The sequence below is a fragment of the Asterias amurensis genome, chromosome 1 (genome assembly GCF_032118995.1).
Source record: "Asterias amurensis chromosome 1, ASM3211899v1".
Lineage (NCBI taxonomy): Eukaryota > Metazoa > Echinodermata > Asteroidea > Forcipulatida > Asteriidae > Asterias > Asterias amurensis.
Genome location: NC_092648.1, coordinates 24,099,220 through 24,123,613, shown reverse-complemented (window position 1 = coordinate 24,123,613; position 24,394 = coordinate 24,099,220). Strand labels below are relative to the sequence as shown.

General features: G+C 36.6%; 1 protein-coding gene across 4 annotated transcripts in view; it reads right to left on the bottom strand.

Moving 5' to 3' along the window:
- Positions 1-9,972: 9,972 nt before the first annotated feature.
- LOC139954597 (calcium permeable stress-gated cation channel 1-like) overlaps positions 9,973-24,394 on the bottom strand; it is a 69,066-nt gene continuing 54,644 nt past the window's right edge. For all 4 annotated transcript variants that reach the window (XM_071954485.1, XM_071927945.1, XM_071927954.1 and 1 more), the window contains 2 exons: positions 13,475-13,641; positions 9,973-11,516 (listed from right to left, as the gene is read on the bottom strand). In XM_071954485.1, coding sequence (XP_071810586.1) covers positions 11,340-11,516; positions 13,475-13,641 — 344 coding nt within the window. In that variant the 3' untranslated portion in view covers positions 9,973-11,339. The remainder of the gene's footprint in view (positions 11,517-13,474; positions 13,642-24,394) is intronic.

Genomic DNA, 24,394 nt, shown 5'->3' with positions numbered 1-24,394 from the left:
CGGACTCCGTTGGTTTGTAATTAGTGCAGCGGCACGGAACGCCAGCAACTCTCGTCTGATATTTCATCTTGATTGATAATGTGCATGGCATTTTATTTCGGACACTTCAAAAAAGGAAGATGACGTGAAATTGAAATTGTGATGTCTAAAAATGCTTTGTAAAATTCCCATCAAGGTCCGACATGAGCTTATTGCAGTTTTCCTCAAAAAATAATATGTTCATATAATACATTCATTGAAACCGGACAGTTACTTGTGGAAAGCCTGAAGGAACACGTTGCCTTGGTGCCCTCTATAATAAATGTGAGAAAACGACCATCTTTGGATGGGCAGCAACTCTGAGGCCGCTCTACTCTATAGACCTTATGTGAGTCTGCAAAACTGTCAACTAAATAAAATACGTCCAATATGATTCGTTGCAATAAATTCCACACGATGTTTGAATATTTGTGTAACATCTTTTTAAACAGTATATCTATCTGTTTTTGCTCTGCCTTTATGGCTTTCCATTGTTTTTACAACCTCGGTTGGCAAAAGCTCGGGCTTTGCCGTCCAATATAGGCTCGGTCCATATTGGATAATCAAGACTTTTCCTTTTACAGTGTGCTCATAGGCCATTTCCGTAACAGTAAGGTGTGGTCGCATAAATTGATACAGACATGAGCCTGGGTGGGTTCATGTTCACCACCTTCTGCAGTGTTCACGATACATCACCTGAGGGAGGGTGACTCGCGCAGAGGGAATTCACCAATTTGCTTTTCGATTAAGCACAAACAACAATATTTTTCGTCAAGACGACGATACTTTTTTAAGAAGCAGTAAATTTCTTTCGAAGAAGCAATTATGTGTGGGTGACTCATGGGGCATAGGAACAACGCGTGCTCTGGTTTGAAATTTACCCTAGGCCAACCCGTCTAGCTGAGTCTATACCCAATCTCAAGAAATAGGGCAAGTGTTTTCCCAGACAGCGTGAACGATTGATTTTTGGGTAAACTGGGTTAACCAAAGCTATTTATTGCACGAAAGGCCTGAATAGGAGGAAGTTTAGTACCCAATAATTCCATTCAACTCTTTCGAGACGATCACAAAATGAATAAAGAGTACTTTGGGAACGGTGGTTGGTAGCAGAGTAGACTAAACTAGCTTGATGTGGACTAAGATGCTAGGTTAGTTTTGTAGACACCAAACCTGTAAATCAATTTAAAAATTCGCAGAGTACAGAGCTCTGGAATAATTATGGTGTAATCCATTAGCAGCTGATGCTGCTCAAACTGAGATACGATCGGTTCTTAATTTGATCCCCATGATATAACATGAACTAAAAACGGTGTAGGCCTATATGCGAGCACTGACTCCGATATTCAATATTGAATAACAATAGTTGTTAATTTAGGGGAAGGGTTAAATTATCCCAGATTATGCCTTACACTTTAAACTTGTCGTGGGTTCGAATCCCATCCAAGTATTCTGTGGACTTGCTGCATGATTCAAAACAGCATTTATCCGGTACTTATTACACGTCGGTGTAAAACCCAAACCACTACTGATTATCCCCGATGCATATTTTCTTACATCAGTTAGACACTTGAATCCACAATATTTGTCTCAAATAACCGGGCATTAATTTCGAAGGAACACTTTCCTTTAGGGTAGACCTGATAATATCATGACATAAGAAGAGAAAAGGTGAATTTGTTTTGTATCACCCACATGGGATGACGAACAAACCTAAACATTGGATGAGAATTAACCTCTTTCTATAACAAATTATACGTTACTTTAGAGGGGGCCGTTTCTCACAAATTTTTTTCTTTCTATTATCAACAGCGATCCACTGCTCGTTACCAAGTAAGTTTTTATGCTAACAATTGTTTTGAATAATTACCAATAGTGTTTAGTGCATTCAAGTTATAATCCTTAAATCATGGGTATTGCATCGCCATGGGACCATTGCACACAGCTGTAAATAAAACGCATCCCGTTGTATTATGCTGATGTTCGGTGCATCGTGTTTTAAGAATTATCGGGTTAATTGCCGCGTTTCGTATGACACAGTTACACGTGACATAGTACCAGTCATTATGGTTTAACATCAGAATTCAATACATGTAATTTGTACAGATAGTTCCCATGTGGCACATGGTGTTAGGACGGCCATCTTTACATGCAATGATATAATAAATTGTTTTAACGCACAACTATGCGTTTTGCATAAATGACGCGTGCGGGAGTTTTTATCAAATTCTTTGCACGGCTGGTATTAGCCGGTGTGAACCACCTGGGCCCAATTTCATGGAGCAAAAAGCAATATCAAATAATGCTTACTAGATAAAAAGTTAACCAGTCTAACCACCATCACTGCTTATCAGAAATGTGGCAAGCAATATTTTCTGCTAAAGCAGCTCAATCGTAGCAAGATTAAAACGTTTGAATTGACACAACTCAAAAACAAAATCCATTTCAAAACACAAGCTATTCATTAAGATGACCGCCATATTAAGAGTTATAACTCTACGGAACTATAAAAGTTGCAGGGCTTAAGTGGACAAACACGCAAGGACTAGAATGAACAAATTATATTTTGTTTCAGTCTGAAATCTCACTTCGTATAACAATTTCTATTAATGCCAAGCATCAAGAGACAATTTCCCTTCTGAATGACACAACTCTTATCACAGGCTGCCAGATGGTTTAGGCCTATTTATTGAAATTTCAAGAATGTATAATTAACTACTACACACCCATTTGAACGTACAAAATGTAGCACCCTTAATGTAGGTGACAACTATTTCACATGTCTGTCAAGAAAACACACAGTAACTTTACTTGGTAAGGTTAAAGTATTAAAATGGAACCGTTTTGTAACATAACACGAGCACCGTAGACACGAGCTACTATTTGAGTCAATAAAGTTCTTCTTGCAGCATTTCACGAACTGTAGCATACTGACAATAATGAGTAGCGGTATTTATTGTGGAGCAAACTTTCTTTTTAAAGGGACATGTTTCCTTAGATAGGGCAAGTTTGTATGTAAAAAGTGTTTCTAACCGTTTGTTGTTAAATGCATGATGGTTAGACATGTTTCAAAAGTAGAATACAATGATCAACACAAATATGCCTCGAAATTGCGCCCTTTTCCTTTTACTTTGCGAACTAACACGGTCGGCCATTTTGTGGAGTCAAAGATTGACTCCACAAGATGGCGTTTGTATAGCTTCAACTCGCCCTATCCAAGGCAACGTGTCTCCCCCTCTGAAGTAGCGTAGTTTTCGAGAAAGAAGTAATTTTCCACATTTTTTATTTTGTGCATAGGGGCCTATGTTGAGATACACCAAGTGAGAAGACTGGTCTTTGACAATTACCAAAAGCGTCGAGTGTCTTAATAGGTCTAAAAATCAGTCGGCTACACGCAATTGTAAAAGAAATCGTTTCATGCAGGGCTTCATGATCAGAGCTCGAGGCCTATTTCTTTTTAAAAATAAAAATCATGACGGATTATTGGAATGTTGAGGCTCAGGTTTCAACGAGATATTTTTTAGATTAATTATGAGGCTTCTATAATATGCCTGATGCGAAATGTTTGTTATATCATGTCACTTGGGCGTGGGCTATTGCGATATTAGCTAGGCCTAAGGAGTTATCGAGCGCTGCTTAATGGCATGCTTCAGACTTTAGCACTTGACTTAATAAGTAAATATATGGCTTTCAAAGTGAGATTTGCGGCTGAAGATGGTCTACAAATAGGGGCCGGGCTATTATTCGTGTGTGTGAATGAACTGCTTTTTTATCGCTGAAGTGTCACGAGATTTTACGATAACAAGTTTTAGGTCTGCGGGGCTGTATACTGTACTTAAGATCGAAATGTATTAAATAGATGCAGTCATCATTTGCCATCATGGTATCAGGTATCTTGCTTTTAGATATAGATTCTGCGAAGTCAGTCCCACCACAAGATCCATAACAAGATTTCCTGAGTTGTGATTGAGATCGTTGTTATTCACGTACTTTAGCCGTTAACATGGTAGGCTTTGGTAAAAGCAGTGTATAACTTGAATTTCATTAAGTGACATTTTGTCGGAGTACGTTTTAGGTAAACTCAATAGCATGTTATATTATGCTTCAACTATGGATTTGAGATTTGGTTACGTCGCCGTTCACACGAACTGTTAAAATAACCCCCCATCAAAGCCATGTTTGGGGTGATGTGCACACACGAACAACATTTTGAGCGTGTGGGTGTACATAGCGGGATTTACTATCTTGCAATTTAATTTATGACAGTCTACCGGTTTTTGGTGTTAGCTTTGATATGACACTCTGACTCGGAAGGGATTGAACACGCACGTACTCTCTTCTGGATTCAACCGGGCCAGAGATGACAACAACGCGTTCTATGTTATATAGTGTAACGTCACGTCTAATTTATCGAATGCAATGCTTCTGCAATGACAAGCGTATCCGCAAGAAGAAAAGTATATGGAGATCAATAAGAAGAAGAAGAAAAACAAATGTTGTCTTTAAAGCCAGTGGACACTTTTGGTAAACAGTATTGTCCAAGGCCCACACTTCGTGTATCACAACTTATATATAAAATAACAAAGCATTTCATGGAATAATATTTCAAGAGAAGTCTTGTACCATTACCTTCTGTAAACCCTGTAAATTATTTGTAAATCTGTGAACTTTTATTTTTTTGTTTTGTTCCTAAAGTGTATAATGGCTTTAAGTGAAAAAAACAAATCTACCAGGAATTACTTCCTGGAATTGTTTTTTTTAAAAGCTCTGGATAGAAAAGAGAAGGGTAAACGTCTCGAGGAAGAGTCTAGGTTTTTGAGATTCAATCATTTCTCGCTTTTATTCATCATCGTATAATATAGGCAGCAGTACATGAGAAAAATAACAGTTACAACAATTCTATTAACATGTTGTGTTGTACACTTCAATATACTTGCATTAAAAATCATAGCAAAATATACACAAAAAATGAATACACACTAAACAATGTTACAACAGCCTTTACAATAGTATTGCACGATAAATCTGTACTATTAAATTGGGAAAAACACATCTAAATACTTTTTAAAATATTCTACCTTTTCCTGTCTATAAACATCGATAATAAGTCATGACATTCAGAGAGCCTAAAAAGAAAATATCTGGATCCACAATGTCACAACAAAAACAGTCGGCTAAGCTGAATTAATAATATTAATCATATACCAAATAATGTGACCTATTAGAATAAAATAAGTTTGATTATCAGCAGATAACCCTCAAACTAATTTAAAGCTAAACATAAAAAGTTCAAGTTCGTACAGTCATACATAAACAAGCTATTTTAATGAATATTACTTTCTAATGTTGTTAGTGAAGCACTAATATGATGGTTCAGTGTACATAGGTTAGAATCCTAACCGACCACTGTACCTCTTCGTTGCAGGTCTGGTTCCCTTTTTCATTATATGAAGACAGCTTTCAAAGTAGGGCAGCTTATCAAGTGAAGCAGGCTAATTTCTCATCAACAGCTTATTAATTTTGGGCCAGACACCATGCTTTCACATTTACCATGTATTCATACTGAGGTACAGTTCCCAAGGCGTTATAGTATGCAAGTATACAGACCGTCGGCATATCACATGTAGTGGTCTGTTTGTCGGCATTGGTTGCTGGCAAGTGGTTTCATTTCGGTGAACTCAAAAGTACTAGGCTGAGTTCAGGAAATACATACGACTGTGAATGGTAAACCATGAGTCATGTTCGCAAGTCTGGTACTCCCAACACAAGTTAGATTTTCATCGAATACCATTTTTATCACGTCTTTAGTGCAGTACGTCAAAGCACAGCCATCACATGTCCAGTCGCAACACATTTTTTTAAAATACCCTTTTCATCACACAGTATTGCAGTACAGACAGCCACAATCATAACATATTTGTTTAATGTTCATTTTCTAATAAACAGTTTGAAAAACCACTGATGTAGCAGATATCTCAGTGTTATTTATTAGATCAATTAACAATCGCGGAGTCAATGATGAATGAACAAGTGCTTGAGTTTGTGGAATAGGCATACAAAATCTGCAAAGAGTTACTCAATGTGTATGTTGTTCATTTTAAGTCTTTGTCACAAATCAAAGATTGTGGCTGTGCACAAAGGTGAAATTGAACTGGAATGGAAATTACGGTAAGTTGTTGCAATACTGCTTACAAAACAAACACCTGCATAGTACTAAGCAGATTCCTTCTCAAAGATAATACATCATATCTGTAGTACATAATATAATATTGTTAACCTTAATTTGCATTTCAGTGTTTATCTTTAAGAATCACACAGAGGACCATATCTTAACATTCCTCTTTCTTAAAACTTCGTACAAAACGGAATGAATGCAAATTTTTTATCTATGAATTCTCTAAACTATCACAATGATATGAATATAATGTTATAATGATTTCATATGAGGCTTGTGAACTACCACAAGCCCCCAGAGATTAACCACTGACTTAAGTATCTTGCCAAAACTGGGAATGTTAATCTTCCTTGGCTATGTTTTTATCTTACGATCAAGAATCACCAAACAGTAACCGAATAGTTCAGAGAGAGAGAGAGAGAGAGAGAGAGAGAGAGAGAGAGAGAGAGAGAGAGAGAGAGAGAGAGAGAGAGAGACAGTATATAACATTATTAGAGTATAATTTATCATATAACCTCAAAGTAGTAGACGACAATATAAACCACAGTAATTTAATTTGTATGGATCTATAAACCCATTGAAATGGTCTAGACTGTTCCTAATGCGGCCCTATCCATAGGAGTAATGTAGTTCACGAGACATTATATGAAAAAAAGATTTCGCAATTTAAATCTCCAGTAGTAGTTTTCCATGTTTCAATAAAGTAGTCGGATAACCCAACATTTTAGAGTTATTACATCTGAAGGGCACTGGACAATATTGGTAATTACTAAAATAAATTGTTGACATAAAACTTACTTGGTAAACAAGCAATGGAGAGCTGGGCCCAATTTCATAAAGCAAAAAAATCTTTGCTTTGTAAAATAAGATTACCGTCTAAGACTCCACTCAATTGTTATGCTAAGTAAACAACAGCTAAATATTAGTCTCAAGCAATGTACATAGCATGAACTTTTGGCCAGTAACATGTGTAAAATAAGCAAGCTATTTTCGTGCTTAAGCAAATTTGTTACTTAAGCAGCTCTATGAAATTGGGTCCTGTTGCTAGTATACAAAATTGAGAGAAGCGGCTCCCTCTGAAACACAGTTTTTGAGAAAATAATAAAAGACTTCAGCTTAAGCCTTTTATTGTGCACCTGATAGCACACAAAGAAATGCAACAAAGGTGTTTTTTCTTTCATTATTCTCTTGCAAATTCGACAACCAATTGAGCCCAAATGTTTACAGATTTGTTATTTTATTCAAAGTGTTACTGTTAGGATACACCAAGTGAGAATACTGGTCTTTGACAATTGCCAAACGTGTCCACTGCCTTTAACATTAAAATCATTCAACTATATTTTGATACCAATCAAAATAATCATCTGATTTGAAATTCGATATGGAACTGCAACATGGAGGGAGAAGCCACCCACTCTTCAAGTTCTATAATTGAGTTTTGAGGTTGAGCATGTGTTTTGTTAGCTATGGATTCTGTAAACAAGCTGCCACCTCGGAACTCCCAAACTGCCTTCTCACTGGTAAGAAAAACACAGTGTAGATTTAATCATAACACAGTGTTTTGTTTATTTAGGCGTGGGTACCAAGACCTTGGGTGCAGCCATCTTGGTTTTCAATTTCAATTCCCAAACCGAAGACTGGAAGGAGAAATTTTCTGAAAATAAAATTGTCAATACTGTTCCAGCGGTGACTGCTCTATATTCTGACACCATAGGGCCTATTGTCTGACAAACCCCTGGTGATTTACAGGCTAGGATTAGGGTTTAAGAAAATAGTTGACATTTTAATTTCAAATGTTAGCACTAATTGTTAACTAAGTCTATATACCCCCTAATTTATATTCTGGTGTTAATTTGACACTAAGTTGATTAAGTCATTACACAAGCAACCTATAACAATTGAAAGAATGGATAACACATTTATTTACATAGTTAAGATGAGAACTTATAGTGTGTCTACTATGATGGTTGATTGACTATGCATGGGTGGGAGTTATGTCTCGTACCTAATGGAATGCAGTTCTCAAACTGAAAGAGCAGTGTCTTGGTATCAGTCTACTTTCTCCCAACCTTATTAGCACTAAGTTTCAACTTAACAAGAAATGATGTGATAATAGAGCCTTTTCTACCACACGGCAGTACAATATACAAACTTGATTATTTGGACGAATTTGTAGTTGAAAAACACTAGTACAGTACATTTAGCCAAGTTTCCTTGAATTGTGTTCTTCTCTGCATAATGAAACAGTTATGTATTCTCAATGCTTTTCTCAAACCAATCCCCACCCCCCCCCCTGCATAACTCTGTGAAAGTACTGGGTATTTATAATTTGTTAAATCCCCTATTAGCTTTAGTAAAATTAAAACAACACGAACAGTCTGTTATTCCAGAGTACATCTATATAAAAATTACTTGACTTTATAAGTAGTTCAGGTGGTGCTGTTAGTAATCGAAGACTTTTCCAGCCTTGGCTGTGATTTTCAGACATTTTAGAACATCAATGCCCACAATTGTTTAAACGTGGTTGAAGCGTAAGACCTTAATATTGTAATAGTGTAATACCACCTTTGTTTAAAGGTGGCTATGTTGTAAGACCTTAGTATTGTAGTATTTTAATACCACCTTTGTTTAAACGTGGCTGTGTTGTAAGACCTTAGTATTGTAGTATTTTAAAACCACCTTTGTTTAAAGGTGGCTATGTTGTAAGACCTTAGTATTGTAGTATTTTAATACCACCTTTGTTTAAACGCGGCTGTGTTGTAAGACCTTAGTATTGTAGTATTTTAAAACCACCTTTGTTTAAAGGCGGCTGTGTTGTAAGACCTTAGTATTGTAGTATTTTAATACCACCTTTGTTTAAACGTGGCTGTGTTGTAAGACCTTAGTATAATTGTAACACCACTTTTGTTTAGAAACGTTTGCATCAACACCAATAGGACATATACAAATGCAGAACTCCATGTATGCAACCTATGGCATCTGCCTATCTATGTGACCAAGTTTATATATACATTCTTGACATACATACATGTTTATTTTGAAGAAGTACAAACTCATTCCTACTTAATATTCAGCACTATTGTTTCTGTGTTTCATAATAATAATGAAATGTTTACTTACATAGTTTATACAACATATAAAAGTTCTTGTTATTTTCTTTGCAAAACATCATCCAATAATTGACATGGATGAAATTGTAAAATGTACTGACTAACCCAAGTATGTATTAAACCTGACTGTGTTTTACTAAGTTTCTCTTTACAGTTATATAATTTTTTTCAAGGAAGCATGGAATGTATGACAATTTTGTGAAACCATTTTGGCATAAAAACAATCTTAAATAAGTCCTGACAATGCTTCAAGCTTTATCCCCATTTGAGAAACAGTAGAAAAGCTGACACTTTCCATTGTTTTAGTGTTTATTCAGAGTTTATATTGGTGTTTTATACAAATTTCACACTCAATGCATTTGCAATCAACTCTGAGCGTACACCGCCTGTAAACGCTCAACCTTCAAATCAACATTGTCCCTAGAACGTGACTGACTTCACTCTGAGGCGTATGAAGTGTTTACCGCTAAATTGACCGTCCTTTGTGCCACCATACTTCCTGCCTGTCCCTCGTAATTATTCAACTGACCCATTTCATACTTGCACGTATCTCCTTGACCATTTCATGTACATTCCTTTTTCAACCCCTGTAACCGTTTCATGTACCGCAACAATCAGCACTCTGGGGTTGGGTGGCTGTGTTCAATCATGTACACTGCATTAGTTCATGGCTTAATCCCCGGTGCATGACCTTTATTTGGTTAGAAAGGGTCAGCAAAATGTGCTTTGAATTAACCTAAGCTCTTGATAACCATTAGTCAATCTTGGCACGGCAGGTATGGCAGATTTTGAAATCCGTTAATCGAATATCTGAAAGTGAAATCTCATAAACAAGGCAAGCATTTCCCAAACTGGTGATACTAAAGTAGATAATTAGCCAATCTAACTGCACGACCAAGGAATCTAATATCCAGTTTGAGAGCATTGGCAGCTTGCAGCTCCAATGAAGGCCTTCATTGAAGAAATTTGCAATCCGAGAAAGTTAATCCTCTTTCTGACTACAGTGAGAAAAATATGGCTCAATGTGAAGAAACCGAAACACCTAAGATAGATGAACTTAATACTGACTAAACCTAAAACAAGTTTCCTTTATCATTCTAAAGCATTGTACTGACCTTTTTGAGGATTTTTATGACCGTTTGAGAATGTTTACGACGTTTGTGATGATTATGATGACCTTTGTGAGAAGTTTGATGACCTTTTAAAGGTTTTTGATAACCTTTTTGATGATTTTGATAACCTTTTTGATGATTTTGATGACCTTTGTGAATATTTTGATGACCTTTTTGATGATTTTGATGACCCCCCCACAATATTTACAGTTATCATTTTCTATATAACATGTCCACTTCGAGATTCTACTCTACAGACATCCTACTTCATTCCGAAACTCTGTTAGAATATTGCTTCTCACTTTGATGATCTTTGTAAACAATGACCTCTGTAAGACCTTGATTTTCAACTCTTAAGGTCATCTTTGTATATATATATATACAGATGCTTTGCATGGTTACGTATGAACCTACATGTACGAGAAACCTCCACATTATCACTACTTTTTATAAATTCGTTTACATATTTGTTGACCCTTTACAACATTTCTCAGTAGAAATTTCGCCAGATTAACTACTCAAATACTTCGTATCAAAACTACAGTTTTACATTTTCATCTGTGGTATATACCTTAACAAGCCTATCAGACATCTACCAAATGATTGAGCTAAACCATGAACCCTCAACAAGGGAGAGAGGTCGTTTCGAACTTTCTAACATTGCACTGTGCTCTTTAAGAATTCCCCTCACCATCCCTAGCATCACCGAGCAATGTTGACGTAAACTTGTCAACACACCACTTTGGTTTCAGCTTTATTTCTCTGTCGTTTTTAAACAAGTCTGTTTTTTGGTTTTCCAATAACTCCGTCCTTCAATTAGACACTTTCTCACCCACCGCATATCAGTATTACCTTTGTGTTTCCCCCATGGAAACCGATTCTCTGCCGTGAGAAAAGATGGTCAGCATCTCTCTCCACCTCTTCCCATCATTCTTCATCGGACGTATCCGGCGTGTCCCTGTGCGTGTAATGTATGCGCTCGCTCGTGGGTCCATCCATGGTGCCGTATGCGTGCTTGGGGGCTGCGATCCCTTTGGTTGCAGCTTCTCCTGGCTCGACGGTTGTGACGTCTCTTTCCTCTTGAAGGACATCCGGGATGAAAGTCTAAGACGAGACAAAGAAAGAAAAGAGTGTTTCAGAAGTATGCCAAGGATGCCCAACTTCACTTAAAACATCACATGCAAGAAGTTTTGTAATCTATACAGAGTTGTAAAATAATACTAACTATTTGCCTGACTTGACTTAAACATCACATGTAAGATTTTTTGTAACCTCAGACGGAATTGTATAATAATACCAACTACATGTAGGCCTACTTAGAACAGGACCTAGGGAGACATTTCCACTGTCCAGTACACTACTATATCTTATCTTACTCTTACATTAACATCCTCACACAGCAAAGTTACAGTTAACATAACACATGAAGGAATAGCCTTAGACTTAAACATAAATTACAAAAAAATAAAAATGTTACAAACTAATCATCTTTCTGAAACATGCTTTGTTTTGGTGAACATTGTCTCTGTGCCTTGAACATCTCTTAGATTGAATTGCCGCTTAACATATGCCTACTATTAATATTTTATTATTATATTGAGAATTATTTATACAAACATAACACTGGGCTTGTATATAGCGCCATTCCATTAAGAAACAGACAATACAGTGATCACTGACATAAATAACACTTTCTATAAATTCATAAATAGGCCTAGATACATGAACAGTAAAAAGCATGTCTAACAAATATACATGTATACAAGCATAACATTTTCATCAAGGTACTAATAAAGACAAGTGAGACAATAAATCAACCCTAACTGCCTGGCAAAGTGTCATGTCATGACATAGATCAACATGGCAAGAGTAGTAATACAAGCCACGGTGTTTGGCAAAACCATAAAGCTACACAAAATGGTAACAATCAAGCCAGGTTTCTCCATGTAATATATGAGAGTGAAGCAAAGAGCTTAATTTGACTGAGAAAGGTTTGAAAAGGGCAGAGAAGAGCAGCATTCTGGATGTAAGCAAGAAGAACCATTCAAAACCTTGAGAGATGATATCATCATTGGAAGAAAAACATTATCATCAAAAACAGTAAAAACACATGACTTAAAAGGGAAAATTAGACAAGTTATCAAAAGAATATTATCTACCTGGCAAGTAGATATACACACAAGGTGTTATGGAAAACACAAATATATTGATAGGTTTAAAGGCAGTGGACACTATTGGTAATTCCCAAAAAAAATTATTAGCATAAAACCTTTCTTGGTGACGAGTAATGGGGAGAGGTTGATGGTATAAAACATTGTGAGAAACGGCTCCCTCTGAAGTGCCATAGTTTTCGAGAAAGAAGTAATTTTCCTCAAATTTGATTTTGAGACCTCAGATTTAGAACTTGAGGTCTCAAAATCAACCACCTAAACGCACACAACTTTGTGTGACAAGGGTGTTTTTTCTTTTATTATTATCTCGCAAGTTCATTGACCGATTGAGCTCAAATTTTCACAGGTTTGTTATTTTATGCATGTTGAGATACACCAACTGTGAAGGCTAGTCTTTGACAATTACCAATAGTGTCCACTGCCTTTATAGTAAGGTTGTTATCATAAATCAACAATTTCAAAATTTGGGTATTATACACAATCATCACAGATGAGATGGCTTGGTTGTTACTGTCCTAGGATTTCCCAAATTGTAGGCAATCAATATTCCAATCTGGGGAAGGCTATGTCTGAAGTGGCAGCTGCGGCTGTGGCTGTTGCTAAGAGCATCATATGATTCAATGCATGTTCCTTTAGTGATCAAGCCATAGCCGTAGCTCCAGCTGCCAATTCTGACATGGCCCAAGTTTGTCCCGATTGAAACAGTTTGAATCACAACAACTCTCAGACATGCAACTCTCTCATAAAAAAAGAAGGAAAAGGCTGATCACACTTAACTTTTGTAAAGTGTTTTCAGTTTTCTAAGGCACTGTTTTGAAACGAAAAAAAGAGGAAATCAGCTGAAAAGTTGCATGCCTGAACTCTCTGTGGGTTCAAACATGGTACACTCACCTTTGCATCATCATCTGCAGACGGAGCTTGGTCTTCAATATTTGTGAATTCATCATAGGCGGGTGGGATATAGCCCATCCAGATGTTGAAGCATACCTTAGCGATGTACAGTCCGATACATAGGACCAGGAACACTGAGATAAGGATTGACCTGGGATCCACAGAGCCTGGAGATGAGAAAATACATTCAATAATGATGCAACTTCCAGCTTTTGGTAACCTCTGGAGCTAGATAGTATAGTACAAGGAATATAGTACGAGGAATATAGTACAAGGAATATAGTACAAGGAATATAGTACAAGGAATGTCTAAGAATAGTATTCTTAGTGCTGGAGAGGTATCAAAGCATATGATTTATTTTTCTCCTGAGAAAATTACAGCTACTATGTCGAACAGGCACTCAAAAGTATGAACTTGATAAAGGTTTGATACCCACTCTGCCAGACTGGCATGTACATCAGGGAACTCGGACTTAGGGAACTCGGACTTAGGGAACTCGGACTCGGACAACTGGAGTCGAACTTGGAATAGGACTTGGTCAACAAGAACCAGAATACAGCACTGATTTCACACACAAAATGAAAATTTTTCACAGGACTTATACAAGTATGGAGTAAACCATGATTAATACACATCAGTGTACCTGGTGTTAAGAGTAAAACACAACCCCTGATGCAAATTCAACATCTATTAAAGAATAGGGTCACTGGAACTGATAGAAAGGTGATTTGTAAATTTCTGAATCTTACAAATTGCCCTTTAAGGATTCAGGTACTTTTTCAAGTAAAATTCCAAGGGAAGCTTTCTACTATCATAAACTTCAAACTGTGTAAGTTTTATGTAAATCTGTGGACATTGTGTTTTGTGTTAGGAAAAAAGTACATAGACCCTTTAAAAATTCTTAACCACATGTAAATGAATAAAAATAAACAACATTTTTCTGCATTTCCAAAGAAAAACTCTCTCACATAGGAGATAAACGAACATTTGTTAAGGAAAAGCAATCCCAGGGCGACTGATGAGCAGCGATTCCAGAGCTAATAATGCAGTGTCATTACTGCAGAGCTGATGACCAATATTTCCCCTATCCTTGGGTCATAAAGCAGACAATAATAAAGCAAGGAGCAAGAGCTCTGCTCTGCATCTACTACTAGGATAATTGACCCTGACAGAAGAAGTTAAAGCAAAGAGCATTTTTAGTATACATTGGGAAAGAAGAAGAAGAAAAAAAAAAAGGGAAAAAATGCTTTTTGAATCTACCAAACATCTTATTATAGCAATTGCAGTTTTCTGAATGAGTGTTTATCCTTATTGTTTTTACTGATTTGATATTCAAGTGAACTGAGTACTGAGTAAATTTACCTGTTAACTGTATTTTCTCTAAGGTTCTGTAAACTGTATGGATCGTTATTGTTATTGTTTTTTTTAATTGTCAAGTGCCCAGGAGCATGTTTCATGGATGGGCGCTTTATAAATTTCTATTACTATGATGATTATGAAAAATAAAGGTTTGTGGATTTGATTTTCCCTAGTAGTGTCTGTATATAAATTCAAGGTAAGGAGAAAGGGGGGGGTCTTTTAAGAGTTCTTTAAAGGGGTTCACTTAAAGTGTTTAAAAAGCAACCCTTTGCTTAGAATTATTCTTAGGACGAACTTGCTCTATGCTTGAACTGGGGGCTGTGGAGAATAAATACATTTTTGAAAGCATTTGTCAATTGGAAATATATTTTAAAAGTAGAATATAATGATCAATAAAAAAATGCCTCGAAATTATGCACCCGTCTACCGTTTGATTCTACAAAATGGTGGACCTCGTTAGATCTATTTTTATCTTTCGTATTGTAATACTTTTCAGAGTTGTTTATATTATATTTCCATGTATTTTTGTAAATGGTAAATTTTTAGTGTAATTTGTATACAACATAATATTTTTAGACACGCAAAACCAAAACGAATTTCACTGTACTAATATTTGTTTTTTTACAAGTGACAATAAAACATTATTCTAAGAGTAAATTTTTAAAAATAAAATAAAGGGAAACCGACACAATTTCGAGGCATACTTGTGTGGATCAAAGCATTCTTGTTTAAAAACATCTTTCAAACAATATTCAATTCATAACCAACACTTTTTATCAAATGTTTTTAAATCACCCAATCCAAGGCAACATGGCCCTTTAAAAACATAAAATCATTGATTTATACTGCCAGTGCAAGAATTTTTTAATTTAAATGTAGAATATTGCTTGGCAAGCACAAACGAGTCAGGAAAGAGACATAAAAAGGAAAACCTGATGAGGCATTTTTGCTGGTTAACTTAAAAGTTTGCTGCTTTCCTGCAAATGATAATATTGGACAAACATGTCAGTGAAAGTGTAAAATGGTTGTTTTATCCAGATTCTATTAGAATCTGCAACCAAAATACTCATCCTGTCCCATTGTTAAAAACACATCAAACAAGTACAAATTCACTTAAACTAAAACCCTTATTAGGGGTAAATTGTTTCCCAGATATGTTTTGGCAAAGTGAAGACAAATATTTAAGTTATGTGTGCTTTAGGTACTGGGATGGACACCTTTGGTAATTGTCAAATTTCAGTATTCTCACTTGGTGTATGCCAACATATACAATAATAAATCTGTGAAAATTTTGACTCATTGTGGTCATCAAGTTGCTTGAGAATAATGAAAGAAAAAACACCACTGGCTTGTCCTTATAAACAACTAAAAATGGCTTCAGACCTAAAGTCCTTTATTTGATTCAAATATTTGAGTAAGAAACTACCTTTTTACCCCAAAAAATATGTTTTCAAGCTGTTTCTCACAATGTTTTATACTATCAACAGCTCTCCGTTGCTCGTTACCAAGTAAGTTTTTTATGCTAACAGTTATTATGAGTAATTAACAATAGCAACCAATGCCTTTAAAGGAAGTGGACACTATTGGTAATTCCTCAAAATAATTGTTGGGATAAAACCTTTCTTGGTGACGAGTAATGGGGAGAGGTTGATGGTGTAAAACATTGTGAGAAACAGCTCCCTCTGAAGTGCCATAGTTTTCGAGAAAGGAGTTATTTTCCACGAATTTGATTTCGAGACCTCAGATTTAGAACTTGAGGTCTCGAAATCAACCATCTAAACGCACACAACTTTGTGTGACAGGGGTGTTTTTTCTTTCATTATGACCTCGCAAGTTCGATGACCGATTGAGCTCAAATTTTCACAGGTTAGTTATTTTATGCTTATGTTGAGATACACCAACTGTGAAGGCTAGTCTTTGACAATTACCAATAGTGTCCACTGCCTTTAAGTGCTGTATGCTTTTATACATGTAGGTCACAAATCAAGGGCAAACAATTTAAGACCCTGACCACTGAAAATGCCAGACGACTTGTGAAAAAGCTAGTTCAATTAGATGTCCACCCGAGAGTGAAAGACAGTTGGTGTCAACCGCCAACTTCACATAGCATGGATGCAACACCATTCACCAAACAGAGGGGATGCATTATGTTTATAGAATGATGACATACTTTCCTTTGACACAGGTTGTAAAAACACTGTATATCTTATTGCAACCAATTTCTTCATTTTTAATAGACTGTGCAAGTCTGTCGCCTATTCAAATTTTGGGAACCAATTGATCAGAGACGCAGATAATGACTTTTTGTTTAGTTTCTGCTGATGCCTTCCTCCATGATTTCTGCTTCATGGTTTTAAAAGTCATTTGGAATAAAGCTGAGGGGAGACCTTTTTTATGTTAGTGTTCCAAGTGGTTTTTAATTGTACTCTGAATTCATTTATTTTTAAGCTCCTGCTTCATGGTATTAAAAGAGTGTTCAACCCTGTCCAACTTGTAATCATTGTGTATAACATCTAAAGATTTAAAATAAGTTAAAAATAAAAATAATGAGTGTCAAATATCACAGAGAAAGAACACAGTCAAAATGCCATTCAACTTATTGCATGGCCCCATATTACAAACAGTTTGGGAAACATGGCATCATGCCTGAAGCTGAAGCTTGCACTTCAGCAATAAAGGCCCCATAATTAAACTGCAAATTTTGTTGATCTGCTCGCCCTTGGTGGACTTTGAAAAATATGAATTTATAGCCCACCAATAAAATTGGTCTAATTACAACCCTGCTCCTCAGAAAGTGAATATTTCCAGAAACGTAAAATGTTGCATTAAAGGCAGTGGACACTATTGGTAATTACTCAAAATAATTATTATCATTAAACCTTTCTTGATTACGAGTAATGGGGAGAGGTTGGTAGTATAAAACACTGTGAGAAACGGCTCCCTCTGAAGTAACGTAGTTTTCGAGAAAGAAGTAATTTTCCACGAGTTTGATTTCGAGACCTCAAATTTAGATGAGGTCTCGAAATCAACTTGCATCTGAAAGCACACAACTTCGTGTGACAAGGTTGTCTTTTCTTTCTTTATTATCTCGCAACTTCGACGACCAATTGAGCTCAAATTTTCACAAGTTTGTTCTTTTATCTATATGTTGAGATACACCAAGTGAGAAGACTGGTCTTTGACAATTACCAATAGTGTCCACTGTCTTTAAGTAAAGAAATAAAATAAAAAATAACTGTTCACAACAATTCCTTTAAGCTCATTCCTGACAGCTCCAATCTCGGCAGTACGGGGGTGTTTCACAATTAGTAGTGCTCTCGCTCCTGCCTGGGTTATCACGTATGACTTGTTATTAACCTTCAGGTAAGAATAAATCCGGTCTGACACTTGTGGAGAATGAGAATAAAAGATGAGGAGGAGCAATTGGAGGGAATCCAAGGGGGAAATATTTTGAGAAAATTTCCTTGGCCAAACCGCTTACATGTTTAGAGGAATGGGACAGCAGTCTTTTAGTTAAAATAGTTCTCTATTCATGAAGTTTTATATGGGAAAAACACCTTCAAAAACCATAAATCCAACTTGAGATATTTTAGCGAGAACAGGTGCTGACGTTTTTGGAGAAACAAACATACTTTGTATTTCAATGTTTTATTTTTGTGTTACAGAAAAACATAAAGCAATATAAAAATATTTATTTAAGTACAAATAACACAAACACAAAATATCCAAAGACTTGTGATGGTTTTGTTCACATTATAAATTGTCCTTCTTATATGCCTGAACAAAGTCTATTGTTTACATCCAATGAAAAAGTCAAACCATCATGGATTGAAGAACGAATTGACTTGACGTCACATTCTCAGATTTGTACTGAATCGTTTAATGACTTGTTGAAGAGTGACGTCATTGGACCAGGCTTGATCAACTGGTACAAAAACACTTGAATCGTGACTTCACTTAAGCGCTCAGGAACACAGCTGTCAGAAATCGCCGGGTTGAAATCCACTTTATACACATTTGATCACCATGAAGATTTTTTTCTCCACTTTTACCGACAAACATATTGTCACGAAATTATCATTTAAATTATAAAACCTCAATCCACTAATTATTAGCTTTGCTTGAGTTCCTCAAATAAGCGTAGAAATAGGAGGGAGAGGGAGAAAGAGAGAGTGTAAATAATCATCTGCCTGTTTATGCATGGCCAAACCACCCTAATAAAGAGGGGTACAAATTAACAGCCACATAATCATGACTCATCCTGGAATCCTTCAAAGGCCGACATCATTTGGGAAACAACGATTAAATATTTAATAGATGTTAAATTTGCATCGGGGATAAAGAATATTAATTTTTGGTTTTTACCCATATACACCGATGTGTGTAGCACTGTATACTCAGTACTTTCCCGAGTCCTGTGAAACCTCTTGAGAAACAAGGCACAAGACAAGGAGATTCCCCGAAGAGTGGTTACTAACAACCTTACAAATCCAGACACACTTGACGCTTTGACCACTTTACAATTGGCCTGGCCTCTGGGCACACACACAAACTGACAAACCCCGTACTGGCCACAAGTCTCTATGATTGCTTAGAATGCAGATGATTTGATAATCGAACACCTCCAGATTTTGACAATCTGTTGAGAATTGGGGACAGAAATTCCGAATCGAATTATAATACACCTCTCCCCCTACTTAAGGCCCCTTTGATAAATAGTCACCCTGCGTCGTCTCAGAGTGGGTGTGTGCTGTGGAGAGGCGAGAGTAGGGAGAGACACAAGCTATAATGTATAAAGAATTAATGGGCTTGCAAAGACAAGCTATAACAGATACATCTCGGGGCAAGACACCTCACCACATGTCAATTTTACTCGGCTTGACTCTTTAACGGTACAATAACAAACTGATGTGAAGGTGTTACAATGTATTCAGGTAAAATACTTGCTACATTATAAGTTGCATACATCTCCATGTTGCCCTTTTATTTAAGGGAGGTAATGGATATGATTTCGCAGCACTTCCTCAGCGCTGTATTCTGTGATCACTCACTCTATGTTGGCAGGATTAGTGTTTAATGTCTACACTAGTTGAGTATGCACCCTGCCAGATTCTTGCTACATGTAACCCATGTAATCCGATCAAGAGAAGAGTTTTAGGCTACTGTAACTAGTGATACAATTTTTTAAGTAAGCAGTGCCATGAAATTTGAAGCCAGACTTTACAGAGCTGCTTACCAGAACATGAAAAATACAATACGTTTTATCATGGCTGCTCACCTGTTCCTGCAAGTTTTAACTTGTTGCCAACAAATACAAGCAAACACACGTATCTGTCCATAGATGTACAAAATGTACATGTAGGACTAAGGACAAAAATGATCGTAGCATTCTTGAAAATTGTTTTTACATAACATTATATCATGGCTGTTCACCTATTTTTGCTAACCAAAATATTTAAATTGGGCCAGCCAACGTACTTGTACATGTACCTACAGTATAATTATGTACTTTTGATCAAGGACAATATACTTAGGCATTGGCAACAAGATCATATGTCATGGCCGGCCGTTTTTGCTAAGCAGGATTTCCTTGTGCTAAGCAGCTCCACGAGATTGGCAGCGGGGCATCAATAAAGCCAGAGCGCAAACCAAAATGGTCTCTAAACCAAAATGGAGAATAACTGCACAAGAATCAAGTGGCCACTCTATGGGAAACAGATATTCAATGACCCGCTGCCAACCAGCTCACAGCTCCCTTGGTGTTTTACTTCCAATTCATTTATTCCACAGGTATTCAATCAGTTTGGGTCAAGACTACCCCCTCGTGGGGGGCCCTTGACAGGTTCGCTTTTAAGTAGTCGATGAGTGAATTTCTATTTTGGTGGGGGTTGTTTTCGAGCAGAGAGCGAAACTAGAAGAGAGCAGAAATGCCATGCAGTGGTTGGAAGGCTAGTTGAGGTGGATTTACACACTGCCCTTTCCCAACTGATAACCAACACTAAGTTGACCCCTACCCTGAAAAAAAGAAATACTTTAAGGGACAAATTTCATTCGAATGGAAGGTTGTTATGGTGGAACGAAAATATCTGTAATTTTGCCATTTTATTCAGAATCAATTTGAATGTGTGTAGAATTTAAAATGGTCTACCAGCATGCGAACATTTAAGAAAACAAATTGAATACATTACTGATATTACCTAAAAAACTGTGTATCAATATTTATTCTTCGTTTCTCTGGTGCAAGGGTAACATAAATTATCTAAAAAGGACCACTTCCCCCCCAAAAACCAACAATAAATACAACAACACCAAAAAACACAAACAAACAAACAAACTTGTTTTGCTATAGACAGAGTTGAACAACAATATGTTGCCATTTATCTGCCTCCAAACTAACATTTCTCAACGGTCCATACTAGAAAAAAAAAGCAAAATCTCGCATCTAAGATGAACATCAAGACACTTTTATGCAGCAACTCTTCCTTATCCTCTTCCTAATAATCCACAGGGAAGCAAAAATTTGCAATTTCAAAAAAAGTGCACACCAAGAAAAAAAAAACCTTGACAGAAACAAATCTTACGGCAGGAAAACATCCCGAATTTCAAACCCCGAGTAGCAGGCTTTAGCTTGTCTGGCCCAAGGGGATGAAAATCCCGGAGAAAGATTCCAAGCGATGAAAAAATATCGACTTTTTTTTTACAAGTGAGGTCCTCAGGATGGGTTCACGACCTCTCTTGAGAGGGAATTCCATCGAGGCAAACCATGTGAGTTCGTCGTGACAAACACATATATATTTTGTATTCGCTGCGTGGCTACACTAAGGGCACCAAATTACAAACGACACTTCAAGTGTCTTCCCACCCAACTTCTTCCTCAGACACCGGAAAAGAAGAAAATCAATTTTCAACAAATTGACCTTTATCTGAAAAAAACACTTCAGATTTGGAAGGAATACAAAACATCTCAAAACACTTTGATATATCTTCAAAAAGAAGAACTATTCTTCATAAGGTTTCTCATATTACAATTTGGGGGGATAAAAGCCAATATCTTTTCCATATAGACGATGTGACCTATGTTTACATTCAAACCGCCCTCTGTTGACAAAACACTATATACGTCATGTTTCGCCGGGCACTGAGTTGCGTAGTCATAGTAAGATTGCGTACACTTTCTAGCTGGCTGCCAAAACACAAAGGTTTTGCCGGGCGGTATGCGCACGAATCATGTTAGGGTTTTCGTGTGACGTCAGAGGTCACATCGTCTATAGGAATATTAATTTAAAGTGCTGTTGTAGGTTTATATGTTTTTATTGCCATTATTTCTAAGGGTAATTACCAAATGAATACCTTTCCTTTACACAACATCACTTATTTCAAAACAGCCACCTCATCATTTTTTTTTTCTTAATCAAGGGCAGTCTTTTGCAAGAGTTACCTCAAAAACAATTAATTATAGGAGCAGTTGCAACCATCCTTTATAAGATTTAACCTTGTTCTGTATACTCACTTATTTGTATTCAAAGCAACAGACAAAACAAAACAGTTTGAAAGTCAACTGAATGAATGTTGTCGCCACTGCTTGGTTGGACTAACACAGCTGTCAATTCTGCATAAATTATTTGTCCCGTTGACATTTTCCCCTTTTTTGTCGCTCGTGGATCTTACATGCCCAGGAGGGAGGACTACTAATGTAGTTAATGCACCTGAAGATGCTCAGGGAATGGTCTCTAACATTTGTAACAAAAAAAGGAAAGAAACAGCTGTATAAAATAAAAAAATTCCTAATGCAAATCCAGTGGCGCGTCAAAACATCTGCTGTTCTGCACCACATGACCCCTTCCCCACACTTGAAGGTACCTAACTGAAGATAACCCAGCAAAAACACCTTTCTAAGGCCCCTTCCAGAGACAAAATCCTGCCAAGACCATGTTGGCCAGTCTAAATCATAGATGCTAAGCAAAGGGATAATACAACATGAGTATCTCCTTTAAACAGTATTGTTGTTCACAGACATATTACCTTGAAGAGAATTGGTTCATCACCAGGACTTTTTCAAAAACATAAAGTGATCTCTTTTACTGAAAACAGCCCAAAATTTGTTAATTTTTTTCGTAAGGATTTTGTGCCTTATTGTGTATTATTTCTTTCGTTCAGTGCCAAAGTCATACATGTACGATCGGAATAGTGTATTCCGAATGTGCCATTATCGCAAATGTACTATATTATATACTCAGAAAGTGTCATCATTCGTACAGGTTCAACCCATACTGTATATAATCACGAGAGGTCATTATCACTCACGGAATACTATTGACTTTGTGATGTACCCAGGCAACACAAATCAGCAAGATACAGAGAGAGACCTTTTTTCAATACACAATTTTTGAAAACCTCACAAAGAAAGCTGGGCAATTGAGGTTCAAAACACAAAAGAAATAACAAGCACTCAAAGAGTTAGTACGTGTTGATCTCAATAGACCTTAGTACTAATGATGACGTCACAGTTTGTTTACCAATTTGCAGAAGAATAGGAAGTGATTGTGTCTCCGAACACCTGTCGGAAATGCACAATGCAGTAAACAGACCCAGACGTCATCAAGTACAGGGTTCTACTGCCACAATCAAAATATTAAGCGTTGTTGAAATTACGAACTGATTTCACCTTGACTTTGAAAGTTCATCCAGTGAGAATATTAGGCTTCACATGAAAGAGATAGATAGCTTAACTCTTATTGGCTTATCTCTATGCAGATGTTAAAGGCAGTGGACACTATTGGTAATTACTCAAAATAATTATCAGCATAAAACCTCACTTGGTAACGAGTAATGGAGACAGGGATCTGCTTGTGTTATACAATAACATGCTCTAGTTGTCATGGAGACACATAAAGTAGTTTGTTTGGAAATATTTCTCTGGAGGATTGGTACTGGTATGAATTTTGGCAATATATGAGCTCTCAGATCAAAATAGGTTATTTTTTAAAGGCAAATACAAATCCTGTAACTTCCTTTAACAAAAATGCAAACGGAACCATGATCAAATGCTATTTGCATCGTTTATTCCGACTGAAATGTCAACATCAGTTTGTCATGGACACTTACAGCAAACAGACATGCATAATGAAGACAGTCAAATTTGCCTATCATTGTAGAAAATAACAACCACATGTGGGGGCTTTAAATTGAGATGCTCGATTGCAGATAGACACATTACAAAGACAATACACTACAAGTGATATGGGTGCTTTGTGAATCATCTGGTAATGGCGGGAGTGAGTCACATTAACTTGACGTCACACTATGATGAAGCTATTTCATGAAGCTACTGCTAGTATAGTCTAGGTCTTATCAGCGGAGACATCGCTAGACATGAGTTACGGAGTAATGTGTATACCGTCGGCTATTTATCTGAATAATCTAAAATGACGACAATAAATTTGACGGAATGATAAACATGTAAAGATTCACTAGTGCATGGTTATGAAAGAAAAAGAGCACTGGAGATTTTCTATGTTTCCATTTTAACCTCACTTTTCACCCCAATTGAGGTAAAAAAT